Below are 22,514 nucleotides of genomic sequence, written 5' to 3'. Positions count from 1 at the left end.
GCGTACAGCCATCTGCCGGAAGCTAGTTATTTTAGGCGATAAAGTTTTAAATATGGATATTTTTCTTACACAAACGCATCGCTTCACTTCAGAAACCCCTGGAGACGTGTGAAGCACTTTAATAATAAATAGATGCTTTGATGGACTTCCAAAGACATACAGCCTTACACTGCCATTATGAAACTTGGAAGAGCCAGGACATTTTTTTATATAACTCCGATTGTATTCGTCTGAAAGAAGAATGGCATATACACCTAGGATGGCTTCAGGGTGAGTAAATCATGGCTAATTTTAATTTTTGGGTGATCTATCCCTTTAATACTCTATTGATCCTTGAATTAAATAATTACCATAAAAAGGCACTGCCAGGCAGGTTGTAATGATACTTTTCTGTTTGTTCTTTTCAGACTATCTCTGTTGTGTACTTTATAACAGCGCTGGTTGGTGTGGAAACATGGTACAAACCCGTTATTTGGACTGTTTATTACAGAGATTTCTTCACTGTTATGATTGTTGGTGAGTGGACTTTGCCCTTTCATTGGCTCATCTTACAGTTAAATGTCATATGCTGTTTTTTCACTGGCTCTCAGACCAAACTAACAAATAACAAATTAAGGGTGCGTTCACACTTGGCATGTTTGGTTCGATTAAAATGATTCCTGGTGCGATTGCTCTGTGCGGTTCATTTGAATAAGTGTGAACGCTGCCATTCGAACCCTGGTGTGCACCAAACAAGCGGACCGAGACCGCTGAAAAGATGGGTTTCTGTCTAGAATATATTTCTGCGTAGAACAGTACTAAGCGTTAAACACACGGAAGAGTGATAAAGACTGGGACATGCTTGATGTTGAGCTCAATAAGCTGTGAAAAAGAAAAGGCTCCCTCAGACAGCATGCAATCGCAAATTCAGTTCTCTCTCTCGTCTTATTGCGCTTGAGTGGTCAGATAGACGCACAATAATGTCAAAATGCCTGTCGTCTGGAGTATTCACGTAAACACAGTCGGTTATGTCTTAAATGAACATAAACAGTTTGGTGAAAACCAGATGTGTGTCAGTAAATTGGATCTGTGCAGTCTTTAAGGGACAGCTGCTGTCTGTCTCATTAATGTTAATCAAACAACAAAAGACAAAGGGAAAATGACTTGCTGCTCTTGACTGAATCACTTTTGTATCTTTAATAAGAATCAGTTCATATTTAATTCATATAGTGAAGACTATGCAGTGTTTTTGTTATACACTTGATTGTTGAATTTCTGTAGTATTTCTTACTACATGTTAAATGAAGGTACTTTAGCTGAAAAAAGTAAAGTGTTTTTAATTTGTATCTTTGCTCTATTGCAGGGTTTCTCAAACTCGGTCCTGAAGGGCCACTGTCCTGCACAGTTTAGCTCCAACACTGATCAAACACACCTGAGCAAGCTAATCAATGTCTTCAGGATTACTAGAAACTCACAGCTAAGTGTGTTTGATCAGGGTTGGAGCTAAACTGTGCAGGACAGTGGCCCTTCAGGACCGAGTTTGAGAAACCCTGCTCTACTGTATTGTAATTTGCTTCTTTGTTCTTATTTTTAATTTCTCATTCTGTGAAATAAGATTTTGGTCATATCGCCCACCCCAGCACACAGTATTGTTTTGGATGTTTGACAAGTTCCGTTACAAACTTTAGGTTTGATGTTAAAAATAACTGTGAATGCTAAGCAAACCAGGACTGAATGTATTATCTTTTTTTTGGGCCCAGACCAAAGAACCAAGAGAACTAAACTACAATTGTGAACACACCTAAAGGATGATTTCATATTTGTTTTGTTTTTTTTCAGGTTGTTTATTTGTTGTAACATTGCCAATGAGCCTCTACAATGTCTTTAAGTAAGTTTCATTCCAGACCTCTTGCACCTCATTTAAAACATATTGCACTACATAGAAAATGACTCTTTGTACCATATTGATGTTCTGATAAATAATGTATGCTTTGGAACGGGGATGATTGTTCTCACTGTTTCTCTCTGTATAGGGCGTACCGGAATAACACCCTGAAGCACAGTTCGATGTATGAGGCCTTGTTGCCGTTTTTCTCTCCCGTCCTCTTGTTTGTGCTGTCTACGCTGTGGATCAGTCTTTCTCCTTCAGACATTGTCCATCAGCAACCCAGAATCTTTTATCTTATGGTGGGAACAGCCTTCTCCAACATTACTGTGAGTGTACACAGTCCTCTAGCTGTCTGGTGGCATAAAAGTGACAGTGACATGATGTGAAGGCCAAGTATAGTAACCCATACTCAGAATTTGTCCTCTGCATTTAACCCATCCAAGTTCACACTAGGGTTGTGATGGTAAGGACATTTTTCACCGGTTAATCGACGTGTGACAACACCGGTAATACCGGTATTACTGCTTTTAAATCGATAATTCGAAAGTACAATTCGGGGGCGGCAATTTCTTGAATGTTGGGTACATTCTTCTTCTTAATGAAAAACACAACTAACACTTTGCAGGTTTTACAATTCGCTTTTAAAACCAAATCTTCCGCATTCATCTTGTCACTCAGCTAGCGACTCTTGTCCAACACGATAAATGAAATCTGACATTCTGCCTTGACAATGGATGCCTTTCAGTTCCAGTTGAAGCATTTAGTCAATGTCTGCTCCTGACATGCTCTCTTTTTTCTCCTTTTCTCTCTCAGTGCAAGCTCATTGTATGCCAGATGAGCAATACTCGATGCAAGCCATTGACTTTGTTGTTGTTGCCGATGACATTAGTGGTGTTGCTAGTGATATCTGGGACTGTGCATGATGGTGAAACGATTGTCCTGTACATTTGGACTGCTGTAGTCCTCCTCACTCACATACACTATGGAGTGTCAGTGGTGAGTACAGACACACTGACTACTTCCTAGTTAATTAGTCATGAAGAATCTTTTTCATATTGATATATTTTTAATTAATTATAATTATATGTAATAATCATTAGTTAATCCTTGTTATTAGTATGTTTCATATTAAAATGCAAATTATAATTCTGTATATGTAATTTTTCATATATATTAATAAATATAAAAAATGATGTAGTCCTGGTCAGAATTATTGGCACCCTTGGTAAATATGAACAAAGAAGCCTGTGAAAATAATTCTACATTGTTAGTCCTTTTGGTCTTTTATTTAAGAAAAATATTGAAGTAAAACAATTCAAAGTGTTTCATATTTTTCATTATGAAATGTTTTTCTCCAATACATGTTTGGCACAATTAATTGCTCCGTTTTATTCAATATTTTTTGCAACCTCCTTTTGCCTTTTGTTTTTGCCTATAATGGTTTGGAGAACACTTCAAAGAGATCAGAGAACATTCCTCCATACAGAATCTCTCCAGATCCTTCAAATTCTGAGGTTCATGAGGTCCACTCTCCTCTTCAGTTCACCCCACTAGTTCTCTATAGAATTCAGGTCATGGGACTGGGGTGGCCTTGGAAGAACCTTAATTTTGTCCTCAGTGACCCATTTTTGTGTTGATTTTGATGTTTGTTTGCCAAAAAGCTTCTCTTTTTTTTTATTTTTTTTTTTATCTGAGCATAGAGCCCAATCCCCTTTTGAAGTTCCAGTTGTGTCTGACAACTGAATATGCTGGAGTTTGTTTTTGTATGAGATCAGAGGATTTTTCTTGAAACCCTCCTAAAAAACTTGTAGTGATGTAGGTGCTTTTTGATGTGTTTTGATGTCTATTTTCTGCAATTCTCCTGCTGTGATCCCTGGAGAGTCTTTGGCCACTCGAACTATCCATTGTCATGAAGACAATACATGCAGGCAGATTTGTAATGCATCCTGTTGATTGGAACTTCTTAATTATTGCCCTGATTGTGGAAATGGGACTTTTCGATGCTTTAGCTATTTTCTTACAGCCACTTTCTATTTTGTGAAGCTCAACAATCTTTTGCTGTAGAACTATATTCTTTGGTTTTACTAATTGTGATGGATGATTTAGGGAATTCTTTGTGTTACCTTGTTTATACTCCTGTGAAACAGGAAGTCATGGCTGGATAATTTCATGTAAAAATTTAAATATGAAGGGGATACCTCAGAGATATTTTACTCCTAAGAATTTCTAGGGGTACCAATGATTGTGGCCAACGTGTTCGTGTCGGGCTGTTTTTGAGCATCGGCCGACTTGTTTTTTTCAGTGTGTTCTGCACCGTTGGCTCTAGTCGGACGGCATTGGTTTTTTTGGGCCGGTTCTGCATGTAGAATCGGCGTTGGGCCGACGGTGAGAGAGAGAGAACTCTGATTGGCTGTTCAGTTAAGTGAACGAGTCAGTGCACAAGAATAATAGCAAATCAGCGAGCAAAGAAGTTAAGACCGTACAGAGAGAAGGCTGTTCTAATTTTACATCATCTCACCTGAGTGTTCCTGGGCAAATATTTTAATAATAACATGAGCCGAGTGGAATAAAGAAAGTGATTAGCATGATGATATTCAAAATGGTAAGCACGCACTGCTTTGTTTACGGCTTGTGTATCTGCAGCCTGCAGTGTAGGTTTCCCTTTTTGAATGATGAATATAGACAAATATAGCTGCAGAAATAGACAGATATCTCATTTACACGGAGGCGCAGAACATGCGTGCTGGTTGACCGTCGGCTGTTGTCCTTTCGGTGTGTTCAGGTGAAGCTTTTTTGCCCCGACGCTAGGTCAGCGCAGTCAGCTTTCATCAGTGCTAGTTCTTTGGCTTTGTTCCTACCTTTAATGTGATTTTTATTTTTTATTTTTTTATATTCATTAGTTTTACTTCAATGCTTAGATTTTTGTGAATCAAAAGGATAAACAATGCAGATTCACAGACTTCTTTGATTATATTTAACAAAGGTGCCAATAATTCTGACCACGGCTATATATATATATATATATATATATATATATATATATATATATATATATATATATATATATATATATATATATATATATTTGATTTATTTAGAATTATTAAAAATATAAATTGTATGTATTAATATTAAGTTGATATTATAATAACTAATAAAAACCATTAATAATAGTAATACATATGTGGTTATTATTAACCCTTTAATATTTAATACACTTTATTAAACATTATGATATATATAATAAATATAATGTTGTAAATATCCTTTGTTAGTTGTCATGTTTTTCTAATTATCATCTTTTCTTTCTGTCTCCCTGTGCAGGTGAAGCAGCTGAGTGATCATTTTAACATATATGCTTTCTCACTGAAGAAGCCCAATTCGGACTGACAGGACGAGGAGAAAATCGGCCTGAAGGCTGCTGAGGTCTAAGCTATCTCAGCATGCTCTTCAGCTAGCCGACTCTCACCAATCACCAAGAAGACACAGCTAACGCCAGGAAACCAAATTGTACTGACCAAACGCGCCTTCTTATTCTGAGGATGCTGCTCAATCAACAAGAGGGTGGAGCTGCACCACAGGGCCCACTGATCCCTGAGGCAGAGCTGCACCATGGGGCTCATCGAGCCCTGAGACAGAGCTGCACCACGGGGCACACTGTGCCCAGGGGTGGAGCTGCGCCATAGGACATATTGGGTTCAGACACACAATTACACAATGGGACTCAGAAATGCAGCTCTACAACAGGATCCACTGAGCCCAGGACCTACAGTGCCTCGACTTGCAGCTGTGTAACAGAGCTCATTCCTCACAGAAAGAACTGTATTGTGTTGCTCGCTCTGAGGGGAGACAGTTTGGTTGTGTGGTATCCGTGAAGCTGGGGATTTCGCTTGTTTCCTAAGGAAATGTGCTTTTCAGCTGAGATACTAGGAGCCTTGAATGGTTAATCTCACTTATACGCTCTCTGTCAGATGAGTCACACTCACTCCCAACACGCACCATCACATGTAGCAAACCACATGATGATGGACACACACATAGGAAGTGATGAATGTCTTTAGCCTGTTCGATTTGATGATTTTATTTACATTTCATTTTGGTGGGGTGGGGGGGTGTCATGAAATCAAAAATAGGCATTATTGAATTACGTTTCTATAATAGACAGTATAAGAAGACTGGGAAAACAGTCTTATTTTTCAGTTAATATGAAGCTTATTTATATGTACGAGGGAACGGATGTTAATTGCTTATCTAAAACTATGGTGCTTTTGCTGATCTCTAAAACTATATAGAATTGTAATAATGACATAAGAAAAATTTAAACCACCTCAAAGATGACTTGTTTTGACTCCATTACAGTGAACACAAGCAACTAGTTTATTTATAATATTACACACGGCTCAAACCACCACCTCATCTGACCATTCGAACTTGTGTAACTAATCTATTTGGGATATTTTTTTGGGTTTTGTTTCCCTTTTACATTGGTGATGGTGTGTCTGCATGCCGATTTTCAGGGTTTTTTTTTTTTTTTTTCAGTTCTCTTTTTGTTTTGCTCCACTAGTAAGCTTTTATTGAGTTTATTTGTGCTTGAATGAAGAGTGCGCTTCAAACCCTGACCAGGAGAGGGTGCACTTGGAGTCAGCGAGTCAAACCTCGCTCCGTTCTTTAAACACGATAAAAGCACTAGTCTGTGTGCCACCAAGTTCAACATGTCTGTTAAACCTGCAAACAACAGGTGTCATGGCCTGCGTTAAGCTCATTCCAGCATTTAGTCTTTTTATTTCTCTCATTTTCCTTTACTTTGTCTATCTACGTTTTTTGTTTGGTGGACTGAGGACTTATATGACGGTTAATAGGATTTTTTTTTTTTTTTTACTTTCACTGGGTCTCCGTGTCCAGAAGTGTGCATGAGCTGAATGTATTGTGTGTGTGTATACATATATATATTACACATGTATATATGTTTGGATGAGTGCCTGTTTGTATGTGCATATGTACTGTATGTATATATCTGTGTATGTGGTTTACATACTCTCACTCTGGAAACCTCATGCCTCCATATGTTCTGTTTCTATGAGATGAGAGCCAGTCAGTGAAACCGATCGATTGATGTTTAAACATGTACAGCCTGTCCATGTTGTTATAACATTGTATTGTCGTTGTTCATCTTGCTTTAATTTTTTTTTAACGTCAATAATACGGTGAGATACATATTATCCTACGAACACCTCCCATTTCACATGAATCAAGAAATGGCATGGATAACATACATAATTTAATTTGTTATATCCAGAGTTAATTCTGTATTTACTGTAATGTCAATATCTAAATACTGACCGGTACAATTTTGCAATATATTATTTGTTAAAGAACGGTGTGATGACACTCATTCCTAAGAGCACTCCTGCAGAATTTAGATCAGAAAGCTTTTTTTAGCCAGTAGATGGCGCTTTTTTCTTTGCATGTGATAGAACTTTGACATTCTTTGCATGGAGTCTGTTCCTCTGAGGGTCAAATTTACTTTATAAATTGGCACATTTCAAGTTATTAGTGCACATAATGATAGGGGAGTCTACTGTCAGAGTGGCTGCTTGATGCATTCATTTTGTTTGTTACTATTATTATCAATTTTAAACTGTAAGCATCCCTTTTAAACGTGATTGTTTTCAAACTATACAGGTAGCAGGACAACTGCTGTATAACTGCATTTGTGTGATGCTTTCAAGAACAAGTAATTGTATAACTTTTCTTTTTAATCTAAAGTGGGATAAAAACGCTCAAACTGCTGCATATTGTAAAACAAAATCCAGCCATGTTGTAACATTATCTTGGTTGTGCTGCCCCATTAAATGTAAGTGTATCCACAGTATCATTTTGTCCTATTGCAGATTTTGACACCCCAGTCTCAGGACAGGCAGGATTTCACTGAGTGCTGCTGCATCTGTGTGTTTCGGGTACTAAATAGTGCACCACCAATGTTTTGTTTCCAGGAAGTAGCCCTTAGAAAAAGTATTGTTGCGTTGCTGTTTTAGTTGATAAAACCATGTTATTGTCATTTTTCAAACACATTTTTTCTTTTTGAATATAGGAAATTGTATCCAAGAGAGAGTGGTTTGTGAAAGAGTTTTGAAAGAATCTAGTTGACATTATGCCATAGAGCCTAATATTTACTTGAAGTGTTTCCTGATATTGTATGTTAATATTTCAGTAACACACTTGAATGTTAATTGTTCAGTGTTCACTGATATCGTTAATGCTCACATGACATGCAAGTAACTAGATAAAATATTTGATCGTTTTTTTTTTAGCAATTGATGAGATATTTTAAAATGTGCATATATAGGCATGCATAACACATGTATTGCAATTATTTTGTTATATTTTGTGATTTTAACTGCAATACTATAAACACTTTGCAGCTTTGTAGCTGGTCTTTAAAGTAGTTTCTAACCTCTTTTTAGGTGTGCTGTCCACATTACATTCACACTGATGTTTCTAGAAACCCAATCAAATATCATAACAGTAAAGGCCTAGTCTACTATTAGTTTTAACTGTAATTATATAAAAAAAAAATTAAGACAGCTTGTTATAAAAGTGTTAGCAGTAAGCATTCACCCAGTTGTGGGACTTCATTGAGCTGTGACATCCAATATAAATTGTATCCTTTTCAAAACTGTTCAGAATTGTTAAACCATATTTAGTCAAATATAATAATAATTATATATATATGTAGCCCATTTAGGCCTACATAAGTGTTACAATTCGTTTGAGGGTGAGGACACTTTCGCGGGATGATCCTGGACTTAAACTGACAGTTAATCGGACGTTGCATGAATTAACCAACGCCAGTGTCAGTGTAATGTTCCTGGAGCGCGGTCCGTTTTGTGCGTGGCTGACCCGGTACCTCCAGTGGGACCGCGCCGTCCTGCCCGGGAGTGCGCGCTCAATAATGCATGCACGTCATTAGAAACCGGAGAGGCCCGGTGTATTGCCCTTATTTCCTGGGAAACGCTAGTCAGGACTCGGCCGCACCTCACGTTACACAGAAATCATCTTAGAACATGGGGACGTGTGGCTGTTTTCCCGCCTCGTGCACTAATGGTTATATTTTTTCATGCAGTTGTAAGTTTTGCTAAGTTTTATCTGGGTTACTATTAGCACCGAGCGGTGTCACTTCTGCTTGACCCAGAAGCCCCGGCATTCATATTTTATTCAAACCGGGATTAACGGCGTTTACATCAGCGATGATGAACTCGAGGTTAATAACGGCTCAAACACCGCGCGACCTTTCAGTTTCCCAAAGCACGTGGGGGTTTGAAGTTCTCGCGCTATTTTATCGCAGACTTGTGCGGTGTTTTGTCATTAAAAAGTGTTTGAGATAGTTTGATGTTTTAAATAGCCTGCAAATTACACGTTCATTGAGGCATTTCAGTCTACACTATATACTGACAGAATGAAAAAATAGATTTTTTTTTCCCCTCACAGAATTTAAAAAAAATTAAAACATAGGCCTAGGCCTACTATTGGAAAAGTAAGTCAGGGAACGTCCATTTGTGCATCATTTTTCAATTTGACTAATGATTTATACATTATCTTTGGCGTTAGGCAAGTTTGGGCTTGTTTAATGCAAGATTGGGCTTGACGGGTGCCTGGTCACCTTGACACAGTCCACTGAATAAATTAACATTCCTGTTGCTCAAACAGTAGAGTATGGCTCTAAGTGTGTTAAACAACTAATAGTGTGTTCTGTCAAAAAGCAAATCTAAATAGGCCTATCACATATTAATTCCCATGGAACTCAGGGTGAAGTGCCTCTTCATCAGTAGGTTGACGGGCACAGTAAGATACCCTACCCCTGTAGCGTCTTTCCAGTTAAGTCACTCAGGTGGTATTTGTTATCTTCTTCTATGGTGTGTTTAATTAAAGCAGAGACAGATGGGATTGTCTTGGAGGTAATGGTAGCACCCTGGTAATGTCCAGACATTATGTCATTGGTGTATTTGAGGTCAGGCCACTTTGGTGATGTATTGCTGGACATGTTCATAATACTCTTGGACATGTAAGCCTGCACAGTTCAAATGAATGTCATTGCAGTAAAATATTTTAAAGAAATTGAGCTTAAACACTTTTCAAAATAATTTCATAAGAAGGTTGGTATATATCATATTTTAAAAACAATAGACTTTGTTAGAAATATGGACAATTTGTAGTTGTCAAACGTTAGGATAATGTTTATATTTGTCAAACTGATTTCTAAAGGACCATGTGACTAAAGACTTACGTAATAATGATTGCTGAACATTTTACGTTGCATCACATATTCACAAATTACATTTTACAGTCATTTAAAATAGAAAATATTTATTTTAAATTGTAATAATATTTCGCAAAACTACTGTTTTTACTGTTTTTTTGTTTGTTTGTTTTTTCAAATAAATGCAGCCTTCTTTCAATAAAAAACTGAAAAAAAACTTGGTTTTGACCCTTTAGGTCAAAGTGGGTTAAAAGTATTTTTGCAATAATGGCTTGAAAAGTAAATTCTGAGAAAAGAACAGCATTTGTTTACAGATGCCACTTGGTCTGATGTGTTGTTACCTAATGCAATCAAATTGAAAAAAGTTGGATTATATAATTTCAGGGTGTTTAATTTGTCCTCAAATTGGGGAACTATGTGGTTACAAGTCTGAGAAGAGGCGCAGACATGCCACACTCACTTCGGATCAATCTCTCTCCAGCACATATCTATACACGCACACACAAAGGCCAAGCCCCCTCAGCACCATATCATGTACCAAAACAAAGTGTTCATAATTCATGAGCTCCTCACCAGTTGAAAAGAGGGAAAGATTCCTTTACATGTTCATTATTCAAAACCCTTCTGGCCATTGGGGAGCAGCCACAACACAGTTGGTCATTTAACAAACAGGCACACCTCAAATACTCAAACATTAGCCTAATTACATATTTACAATTATGCAAGCAATCCAGAATTGTGTATCCTGTCAATTTATTTGTAACACAAGTTACAAGTTTAAAAAAAAAGACGTACCAAAATTACATTTCCAGATTCCTGAACAATAGTTTTCTACTTCATTGAATTCTAGGCGTCCGGTAAAATACTTCAATTATTTTCCTCAATAAGCTGGCTTATGGATCCTCATCCTTTGGCACCGACTGACATAGTTGAGTGATGCCATTGAGATGCATTCATTCATAAAGCGAGAAACATGATAGGAGCTTAAAACCTACAATGGGCATCAGTCAAATCCCATCCAGACAATTAAGAGTAGTCAAATTGTCCTGGGACCGGGGGATTAGGGTGGGCAAGAGGGGAGGTAATGGGAAGAAGAGATGTTGACTGCTTTTTGAAGCAGATAACAATGTCGGCAATTGTGCCATAATGTTACCCCACACACACAAAAAAAATGAAAGTGAATGAATATAGGGTAAGAATTAATAGAACAAAAAAAACGAATAGAAATCACCATACTTTTGATTGATTAATCACATAACATTTCAGAAAACTTGTCAAAACAGTCTTAATGTACTGTTTAAATACGGAAATGAGTTGTTATCTATTTAAATATGCACTGATTTGCATACATTTCCAAAACAGAAACACTGGATAAAGCCAGATTCAATATAGCCAGATGTCGATATACTGTGGGGATTTTGGATATCTCTTTTTTTAAACACTCTATAAATCAGTTTTTAGGAATACAATGTTATATAAATCCACTGTAAAAAACCTTCAGAATTAAGATAGAACTAAATGGAAAGTTTGGTGCATGTAAAGAGCCACTGAAGTGGAGATTTCTGGCTCAGTGCATAAAAAAAAAAAAAAAACTAATTTAGAGAAAACAGCCTTTAAAGACAAGTATTGTACAGACTCAAATAAATAGAAGTGTAATAAAATAAGCATGTCCAGTAAATGTGTGTTAGATGTTTTCTTTCCTCTAGTCTGAAATAAGACACGTTATGAAAGCAAAAAAGCCCCAAATCTCAAAACTGACCAGTGCATGAAAAAAATAAAGTTTTGTCTGTCTTTCCTTAAAGAAAATGAGAGATGAATGAAAATGATTAGTTTTGTGGTAATCAACATTAATTCACAAATGCTGTCGAGCAAGCTTAATTTGTATTAAACCCGGAGTACTCCTTTTAAGAAAGCCTCAAATGTCACCCAAAATCCATTCTGAGTATTTCTGTCTTTTTGTCAGATTTGTTTTGTAAAGCAGACGGAAGCATTGGTAGGTTGAGGTCCGTGACTCGGCGCTGTATAGCCGTTCGCAACTGAATTGAGTTTCTTTTCGCTGTATTACTGGGGATGCCTGTCCCTCCTCCCCCTCCCGTTCCCACGTTCCTCTTCTCCTTTCCATGTCTCAGGTTTTTAATGACGAGAGCTTGTTGTCTTTGAGATGGAAACAGTGGCGGTTTGGACCCATTTACCAAGAAAGACGAGGAGCCTGTGCCAGCCGTTGTGTGCCGCGTCAAGCCTACCCAAGTGACTTTTCTAGGTGCGGATTCTTTAAGCGTCCCAGTGTGTCGTAGTCGCGGTAAAGGGGAGGTTTGTGTTGTGGTTTCCATGGCGCTGAGGTGGCGAGCATTGTAGGTTTTCTCCTCAATGGCCAGTAATAGATCCTTAAAGCGATGTCCCGTTCTGGGAGAAGCCCCTTTCTCTGAGTAGAACGTCTGTAACTTCTCTAACTTGTCATCATGCTGATATTCACAGTCCAGAGATTGATATTTGTCAGAGTAAGCCGGTCTCAGATCATGTGGTTTGATTGGTGTTTTCATTGTCTGGGAGTCTCTAGAGGTGTCTATGGTTACAGTGGCATCACAAGGGGCAGAGTCACAGAGTTTGGTGCCGCTCTCCTCTCTGCAGGAACACTTAGGGGGTGAGACACGAAGCATCTCCTTTTCACCAAACGCTGAGACTAAAATACACACATATAAAATTTCGGTCAGCTGAATATGCATTATGTGAATTTAAAAATTAAACAAATGATAACAGTATTGTAGAGTTCTGCAGGAATGAATCTTTAAACCCAGAAATTAGTGAGAATTACTGAGCACTTTTGGTTCCATTTTCCCAAAGTCAATGGGTTTTTTGAATGGGTTTTTGGTTAAATGCCTGAAAAAAGATCTGTGGTTATCACAAGCTCAAGATATTTTCATGTTTTATTCTATGACATAAAATACAACAGTAATACCCCACTTGAGATTTAAAAGAAATCTTTGATGGAGGCAGCTAATTGGGATTACAGAGGTTGTGTGGGCCATTAAACATCATCATGCCGAACAGGTAAACTCATCTACTCACTAGTTGGCTTCCACAGCCTCGATGTGTTTACACTCACACTCTTGCAAACTATTCTATGTCAAACTTGACATTGAAGTCATGCGATCGTGGTGTAGTTCATTTATAGCCTAAAGCCCCGTTCACTCCAAGAACGATAAGTATAACGATATCGTTCTGTTTATTGTAAGTGCGTGCTTGTCTGTCACTTTAAATGCTCGAGCTTGTAACAGCAGGATAGATTCTGATTGGCTTATGTTTTTATCGTTCATCAGCTGGATAAAATCATTCTGAAAGTGATTCCAGCGTTATCGTTTTTCCGTGCCGTTATCGTTATAGCTTTGGTGTGAACTCTGCTATTCTTTAATATTGAGAACGATCTTAAAGATCAAAATGTGTAACTATTGTGAACTTTAGCAGGTATCAGAGCTTATTTTATCCAATAATCTCAAATATAAATAAAGCCGATGTAAAAAAAAATGCTAACTTCCGGGTTGGCCAACAAAAATAGATCATCACTGCAACACTCTATAAAAAATATTTTTCCTATAAACGTGCATTACCTTTAGGAATCAGTCCATCATGTGTCTCCACAAGTATGTCAATCTCATTCGCTGTGTCCACAGGCAGTGAGGTGGGGGAATCTGCTCTGTCCACTAGGCTTGGCTGCTTTGGTCTAATGATGTCCGCAGGTCTTTTCATGCCAGTCTGGGCATCTCTGTCCTGTGATTGGCTGCTCTGGGTCTTACTGGCCTGCCTTGAGCTCCTCTCACTCTGAGGAGACTAGAGAAGGAAGAGTGTGTTAAATGTTTTGTGTGTCCGTGAGTATTTAAGAAACAAGATGAAATTCTTGATATAGAAGGACAAATCACCTGTTGCTGACTCTTAGCACTTGCATTGCTTCTCCCTCTCGACAAGCCCTTATTCAGAAGATTCCATTCGCTGTTCTCTTCTCTCTGAGGACAATGACTGACATGTTAGCCGTGATCCTAAACTTAATAATATGTCAACCAAGGAAGTATCATAGTATCAAGTTTTGACATGTCAAGAAATGCTGATAAATATACTTGTATTTAGGCCAATATTTAAATACTGATAATTATTCTCATGTTATGGTCAATAACTGATAAATGATTGATATATCTTTTTACCTTCATGGTCCTCACAACTTTCTGATGCCTGTTGAGTTTTTTCTGCAGTATATGGTAGCAAGCTAAGATGGCAGACGGCTTGTTACTGATGACAGTGTGGATGATATCAGAAAGCCCGTAACCAAAAGATTCAGTCATGTAGTTTAGCACAGCTGAATTTAGATCCTCAGGACGCAGCCTAAAGAAGCAACAAAGAACACACATATACACGTATCAGGAAATGTTAAATGGATTTTTCAAGTTGTATCTCTGTTCCTTTGGGTAACTTTAGTATTAGATTTCATTTAGCAAGTACCTGTTTTTATGAGTTACAGTATGTAGGGGTCTCTTGGCATAACCCTCATTCAACCATTTATCCTCCATTGCTGCTTTTATTGTTGGCCTTTTTGCTGGGTCTGGTTCCAGCAGAGACAAGACAAACTGTACAGCCGCTAGAAAGAAAAGAAGAGAGAGGACACTGACATCCTGACACTGCTAAAGTAGTCTCAAAACTTTGTTTTAACCTTACACAGAAGATCTCAACACTGATTTGTCAGAGGAGTGAGTGAATGTGTGTGTGTCCGACCCAGACTGAACTTCTCAAGGTTTCTCTTACAGAAGGGCAGATCAGATTCAAGAAGCACTTTGCTCCCCTGTGCCAGCTTCTCAATCTGGGGGGACTCTTCAGATCAGAGTGCCAGTTTGGCACTGCGCTGGCCTTGTGTTGTGTGAGGGTAGTGTTTGTGTCAGTAGACAGTGACGATCACATTTACTCATTCGCTTAGAGTGCCATTACAGACAGCCTCAGGATGTCAACAAAGCACACAAAATGACATACCGTATACCATACCAACATTTCTGTCAGGAACACTATCATCTAAGATGATTGACAAATAGCATACAGTTTAGATTGGTGGTATGGTTCTGTTCTGGGCAAGAACTCCCTGCCCAGCGATTCTATTTTTCTTTTTAATAAACAATGAGCTGGTTCAGAGAAACAGGAGGCAATTCACCATACGTAATGTACAAACTACCTCACGATGATCTAATGTAACCTGCAACGGAATCGGGGAACCCAGCCGGGTTCTGTTCCACTAGCAGACATTTTGCGTCATCATGTTTGTAGTGTATCTATTTTTGTGATTGGTGAATATACTCTGTTATTAATATTCATGAAGATTAATATTAATGTGCCAGATCAGATGATCTCACAATCTGATTGGGAAGAAGGACACTTCGAAATGCACTACTGCACTTAACACTTTTGATCTTTTCTCTCATTCTCTTTTCTCTTTCTCTCTCTGTGTATCCTGTCCTGATGAAGAACTCCTTAGGGATGAATCTTTAACTTTATGCATGTGTGTGCATATACAGTACCGTTCACAAATTTGGGGTACAATTTAAAATAACTTTTGTTCGATTTTGATACATTTTAAAATGCAATTCATCCTGTGATGACAAAGCTGAATTTTCAGCATCATTACTCCAGTCTTCAGTGTCACATGATCCTTCAGAAATCATTGTAATATGCTGATTTGCTGCTCAAGAAACATTTCTTATGTTGAAAACATTGTTCTGCTTAATATTTTTGAGGAAACAGTGATGCATTTTCCAGTATTATTTGATAAATAGAAAGATCAAAAGAACAGAAATCTTTTGATACATTATAATTGTCTTTACTGTCACTTTCAATTAATTGAATGCATCCTTGCTGAATAAAAATATCAATGTCTTGATAAACAACTCTTACTGACGCAAACATTTTGAATGGTTGTGTATATAATGGGGATCAATTTCCACACATAGATAGTAAAACCTGAAATCACCTTCATTGTATGGACCAGCCAATAGTTTCAGGTTAGAGAATAGTAGAAGATAGTAAATGTCAATAAAAAGTTCAATAGTAAAGTGAATGGAAAGTCCCCACCATAATTCATAGTTTTGTTGGCAGAGGCCATTTACACTAACTCTGCCCACCATTGTCTGATTGAGCCAGACAAAATTACAAATGCCACTGGTAACAGGGAGCAGTAGCGTGGAGAGGTGGATGGTGCGCTAGCTTTTTTTTAATTTTCAATTAGTGTAAATAGCATTTAATGCATTAAGGGCATAGAACATACTTTGTGTTACACAGTGCAAAATGCAATAACCGCTGCCATACATTTTACCTTTGCTGATGTCCGACGGTATCACACTGATTTCTCCATTCACCATTTTCAGGTGAAGTTGCTTGATGTTGAAGGGCTCCACCGTAAACGGTAAAGTGCCGGTCAACATGGCAAACATACTCACACCCCTATGCATAAACAGAAACACACAGAGCCGCATTAAAAAGACACCCAAAATCAGCTGACATTATATGTGATTGGCAGTTCTAGAAGACTCACACAGACCACACGTCCACTTTAGGGCCGTACTTCCTGTGGGCCAGCAGTTCAGGAGCAGCGTAAGCAGGGCTGCCACACTGAGTGTTCAGAAGCTCCAGAGAGAGAGAGTCTGCCTTCAGAGTGTTACTCAGACCAAAGTCTACACACAAACACACTCGCATGTTAGTGGACTTGCATGAATATACAACTGTCCACTGTTTCTGATACAGATACTGTAAATAGCAGACTGTTTAATAAACTCATTTTCTATTTGTTTTGTTTTTCTTCCCTAGATGTTTTTGTAATTAGACATTCAAGAATAAATCATACAGATTTCAGAAGCCTCAAATGAAATACACAAATAAAAGGATGAAACAGACATTGGTTGATGCTATTACTTATGATATTTCTCATTGGTAAGTGATACGTTTTGCTAAATGACTAATTGTAAATGAGTTCTTCATGTGTGCTTGCATTTGTGTGTATACTACTGCAACCATATTTATGAGTCATTCTTAGAGGTATTAATGTATTACAGTTTGAAAGCTTTGACAAAACTTTCCTCATATTCAATTATGTACATATACACACTATGTAAAAGAGGCAAGAGGCAAGACACACTCACCAACTATCTTAATGTTGTTGTGCTCATCAAGTAGGAAGTTTTCAATCTTCAAGTCCCTAGTTAAAAAACAATATTCAGAGATGAAGGAGGTTAGTTAAAAACAACTCCTACATAGCTGGGTGCAAAATTATTATTATTATCATTATTTTTTTAATTATATTTTTTTCCCTTTCAGATTTAAATCTATTGTGAACACTTACCAATGTTGCAAGAAAAAAAAAGGGTAAGATTTGGCACTATTTCTTGTGCAAGCTAATACACTCAGAAAACTGAGCAAAAAAACATCAATTTCATCAGTATTAATTATATACAGTACTATTATAGTATTGAATTAGCTTTTATTTTTATATTTTCAGTTTTTATTTTAATTAATTTTTTCAATTTTCATTTTAAGGTTTAGTAATTTTGTTATTTGCTTTTGTAATTTTTATTAGTTTTAGTTGTTGTTGTTTTTCGTAAGTTTTTTTAAGTTTAAGTTTTTCTTCTAATATTTATATTTTATATTATTGCAGCTTTATTATAAAATTGTAATAGTTTTAGTTAATGATGATAATAAAATGTAATGCAAAATAGATGCATTTTTACTAGTGGTCTCAGACTTTAGGACCCCATCAACTCCCTCCATGACCAGCCAAGAACCTCTAGCAGAACACAAAATGTAATGAAACATGTAAATTAAAAGGGGATTTGTACTAAAGAACAGACCTACGAGAATTATTGTTGGTGATATCACAGCTTGGTGGTCCTGGATGTTCAGTCATTCTGCCAAGTTTTACTTTTACACTCTCCGCTCTCTTTTTCCTTTTATCTTACTCCCTTTCTCCCTTTCTTTCCACTTCATAATAAACACTCACACTCACTTTGACGACCGCACGCTCCTCACATTTAATATGAAATTATATGAAAAGCCTATAAAAATATCACAGCCCTCAAAGCTATTTTCATTTCCCTCCATTTTTACTGACATGGCTAACATCTCAAAGCTCAATGGGCGGCCTAACGTTCCTTTACACACACACACACACACATACTGACACTGTCCCTAAAATGTCCAAAAAAGAAAAGGCTGAAAGACTACTCTGAAAATCTTCCAGTATTAATGTTCTCTGACAGTGTATTAGGGGAAAGCAGTTTGACTGAGCTTTTCGTGGGTATTATTAGTGTGTACAGAGAGGTCAGCAGAGACAGGCTTAAAATCATAAAGAGAGTGTTTGTGGAGCCAGTTGATAAAATAGTTTGATTTTGGGCTGATTAATCTCATTTGAAGTGGGTGAACTTTTGAACTGAAATGGACATGAACCCACATGCATTTCGTTACCATGGGGACTGTATCTGTTGACTAACGCAGCGGGTAGTCAAGTGTGTGTGTGTATGGCGTGTTGGTTGATGTACGTCCTTTGATCCTTGACATACTCTAAAAAAGGCTCTTTACTGAGTGGATTGTGTGTGACACAGACCTCAGCATTATGAAGCTTCATCCTGGGACTCCATTAGTAAGGAAGTCAGTGAATGATGTGTTAACCATAGTGGCTCTGGCTGATGATGTCATGAGAAGCTAATGACATTCCCACTCTTGCCTCAATTAGGCTTCACTGGCAGACCAAAGAACTGCACGCACACACACATTTACTTGTTTAAATCAGGACATACTGTAGACTAGGTTATTTTTATTTATTTTTACTCTATCCCTACCCCTAAAACAACAAAACGTGTTTTTAAAATAAATGTAATCATTTTTTTATTTGATCATTTTAGACATATTTATACTTTTTCATATTGGAATAGAAATTTTGCAAATAAATTCTAAAATATTAAATTCATAAAGATTTTAACTGAGATTTTTAATATAATTTGTATTATTAATCATTTATTGTGTTAATGATCTAATATAATTTATCAAATCCAAAATGTATCCATAAACTATAGCTAATTAAACCCACACAAATTCACTTGCTCTTTGATTTCATCTATTTTCAGACACACTTTATTTAAAAAAAAATTGGTAGCACTTTATATTACAGTTCTGTTCCCCATGTACATTCTATGTACTTATTATAGTTATTACAATAGCTGGGTAATAACTAAGTACTAACCCTGAACCTACCCCTAAACCTAACCTTAATCATGTAATTAGTTACCTTATATTAACCAGTACTTTCTTATTTAAGTACACTGTAAGTACACTGTAAGTGCACGTACTGTAAAATAAAGTGCAACCAAAAAACTATATAAGACTCTAAGGCCCGGTTTCACAGACAGGGCTAAGATTAAGCCAGGATTAGGCCTTAGTTCATTTAAGCCATTTAGCTGTTATAAACTTGCCTTTAAAAAAAAACATTACTGGTGTGCATCTTGAGACAAAACAATGGCACTGAAATATTTTAATATATGCCACTGCAAGCTGCTTTCAGTTAACACAGCTCAAATATGCATTTTAGTCTGGGAACTAGGCTTAAGCCTTGTCTGTGAAACAGGGGGTAAAATCAAAATAATTTACAAATTTAATTTATTTATTTATTTTAAATTGATAATGTATCCTCAGACTATAACCAAGCACTCCGACAAACACATACGCTTGCTCTTTGATTTCATCCATTTTCACACACTTCTCTCATCTATGACACACAGCACTTCATTATTTTAGGCTTTTATAGACTAGAATCCGCTCTACAGCATAACACCCTCTCAGCGTTTTCCTTTCTTTTTCTTTCTCATTCCACCCCATTATCCCTAACACTCCATATGATCTCTACACTTCATTTCGCGGGTGTAATTTTGTCATTTAACATGTCCTGTCAGTATCTGTGTGTGTGCTGATTACCTGTGAACTATCCCGTGTCGGTGCAGGTGTTCCACTGCAGACAGTATCTGGCGGGTGTACCTGCGGACCTCTCTCTCCTCCAGCCGCTTGCGTTCACAGATTCGGTCCATAAGGTCTCCTCCTCCGCACAGCTCCATGGCCATGTAGTAGCAGTTCTCCGTCTCCAACGTCTCCAGCAGCAAGACGATGTTGGGGTGGCGGATCAGCTGGTGAATCCGGGGTTCACGCTTCATGTTTTTTAAAACGTATGAATCCTGACGAGCCTTCTTCTTATCTATCACTTTGATCGCCACCTGCAGAAACAGAGAGCAATTATGCTTCATTTTCTAAGGTTTTTCTAGTAAAAATGATTAGAAGAAATAATAATATAAGAGGACAGTTTAGTCTTACGATTAAGATATCTTGTAAGAAATTGTATGTAAGAAGTCTTTAATTTAACTTCACAGCTGGGGGGGGGTAAAGACATCTCACTTGATTTTTATTTCTACAAAACAATATTGTGTAAAGAAAACTTCTATAGTATATAAAACTGGTTTAGGTGAGTGTCCCGACGGCGTCCATAGCACGGCTTACACTATAGCTCACAGTCCCTCTCTTTAGGAACTCCATGATAATAATTTACATTCTAAAATTCTAGGATTGTGCTTGGGGTGATGTATGCTTACGCATCACCACAGCAACCTGTTGAGGTAAACAGAGTGGTCAGGAAGGGCTCAGTGATGTGAATAAGAGCTGGTAACATTCACACGCACACAGGCCACATTTACTGACCCGTGAAAGCTCAGGTCACCACAGTGAGGAGAGGAGGCCAGATTGAGCTAAAACTCTCTCTCTCTCTCTCTGTTTGTCTGTGTCATGATGAACCCAGAAGTTTTCGAATTACCAAAAATGTACTCATTATTGATATACTGGCAATATTATGTATTTATTTATAAATAATCAAATCTATATGTAAACCTACATTACATTCATACGCAAATACATTCACATGAAAAATAGATTTTTCACTAAGTTCTATTAAAGCTGATGTGAAATGTTTTACAACACAAAGTAATAATAATAATATTTCAAATCACTAAAACAATGATGATCTAAAGTACCACTATATCATTACCATCTAGTAATACGTCTGCAGACAAAATACAGGTAACATCTTACAGTAGGGTTACATTAGTTAACGTGAACTAATAAAGCATTTATTAATCTTAGTTCATGTTAATTTCAACATTTACTAAGACATTGTAAACATCAAAAGTTGTATCTGATGATATTATTTAATGGACCCGAGTTATCATGAACAAACAATTAAAGTATTTTTATTAACTAATGTTAACGAAGATTAATAAATACTGTAACTAACATTCACTAACAATGAGCAATACATTTGTTAATGCATTAACTAATGGGAGCTTACTGTAAAATACTAGTTAGCATGCATAAAAATCACTAGCCAACACACAATTCATGGTCATCCCACTAAACATAAAGTGCCATTAAATGTTTCTATCAGTGTGAGTGTGTTTGTGTGAATGGATTATTACTGCGGTGCGTGTCAGAGATTAGGAAAGACGGAGTCGCTATGAAAGCTGAGACAGAGAGACAGCATGAAAAATGGATGACAACCCTTCAGCGCACTGATGACTGACACCATTAGTGTGTGACACTGTGCCTTTGATTGACAGGCGTCTGCGTGTAAGAGACCGGGTGTGTGCCTGTTACCTTCTCTCCTGTGCTGATGTGCATCCCCAGCATAACTTTAGCGAACGAGCCCTTGTTGATCATTTTGCCCACCAGGTAGCTGCCCACACGCTTAGTGTGAGGAAAGTTTTGGAGCAGGTCGCGGGGCACTTTTCCAAGACAGGGAGGTGCCGCCTGCTCCAGCTCCCCTGAATCTGTCATGCTCCCATCCAGAGATGACTTCAGTGCAGCCGGCATGATGCCAGTAATGCCCGTCTGCTAGCAGATCCACAGGGTGACACCGAGCGGACAGGTGGAGGATGGAGGAAAACCGGTTGGCAAGGGAGGAAGGGCATGAGTGATGGAGGCTGGTCTCATTGGTTCTTCTTTAGATGTTGGTGTTGGTCTGTCCTGTTAAGAAGGAGAATATCCACTCTTCGCTCCTCTCATGTGTTTTTTCTTTAGTCCTGATACTGATCCATAATCACATGTCCTGTGTTGGGACCAGGTACCTGTCTTTTACTCGTCTCTAGCCTCAGATCTACCTCTCTTTATCTGTTTTTTTCATCTAGACTGTCTCTTTTCGGTCCAACGGAAGGTTCTTCTGTCAGTCTGGTTAGTTCATGCACTCTTATCTTTGTGTGTGTATGTGTGTGTGTGTGCGCGCCTGGTAGATAATTAACTGTATCTGGTCTCAGGTTGATGCTGTGAGCCTAGCGTAGTGAGAGG

The 22,514-nt window shown here is 37.7% G+C and overlaps 2 protein-coding genes across 2 annotated transcripts in view; one reads left to right on the top strand and one right to left on the bottom strand.

The window, feature by feature from the left end:
* The window catches only part of selenoi (selenoprotein I), a 15,230-nt gene extending 7,491 nt beyond the window's left edge, over positions 1-7,739 (top strand). The window contains exons 6-10 of the mRNA XM_082144611.1: positions 408-516; positions 1,819-1,867; positions 2,013-2,193; positions 2,681-2,863; positions 5,192-7,739. Of these exons, the coding sequence (XP_082000737.1) occupies positions 408-516; positions 1,819-1,867; positions 2,013-2,193; positions 2,681-2,863; positions 5,192-5,299 (630 nt within the window). The 3' untranslated portion in view covers positions 5,300-7,739. The remainder of the gene's footprint in view (positions 1-407; positions 517-1,818; positions 1,868-2,012; positions 2,194-2,680; positions 2,864-5,191) is intronic.
* Positions 6,683-22,514, bottom strand: LOC309480204 (hormonally up-regulated neu tumor-associated kinase). Its single transcript, XM_082144610.1, has 10 exons — positions 21,828-22,514; positions 20,109-20,401; positions 17,288-17,343; positions 16,684-16,822; positions 16,465-16,592; positions 14,613-14,748; positions 14,318-14,495; positions 14,039-14,122; positions 13,730-13,949; positions 6,683-12,804 (listed from the first exon to the last, which is right to left on the bottom strand). Exons 1-10 carry the CDS (start codon positions 22,041-22,043, stop codon positions 12,047-12,049), a joined length of 2,208 nt encoding a protein of 735 aa, XP_082000736.1. The 5' UTR covers positions 22,044-22,514; the 3' UTR covers positions 6,683-12,046.

Source organism: Leuciscus leuciscus (genome assembly GCF_965113295.1).
Source record: "Leuciscus leuciscus genome assembly, chromosome: 18".
Lineage (NCBI taxonomy): Eukaryota > Metazoa > Chordata > Actinopteri > Cypriniformes > Leuciscidae > Leuciscus > Leuciscus leuciscus.
This window is presented reverse-complemented; position numbering and strand designations above follow the sequence as displayed.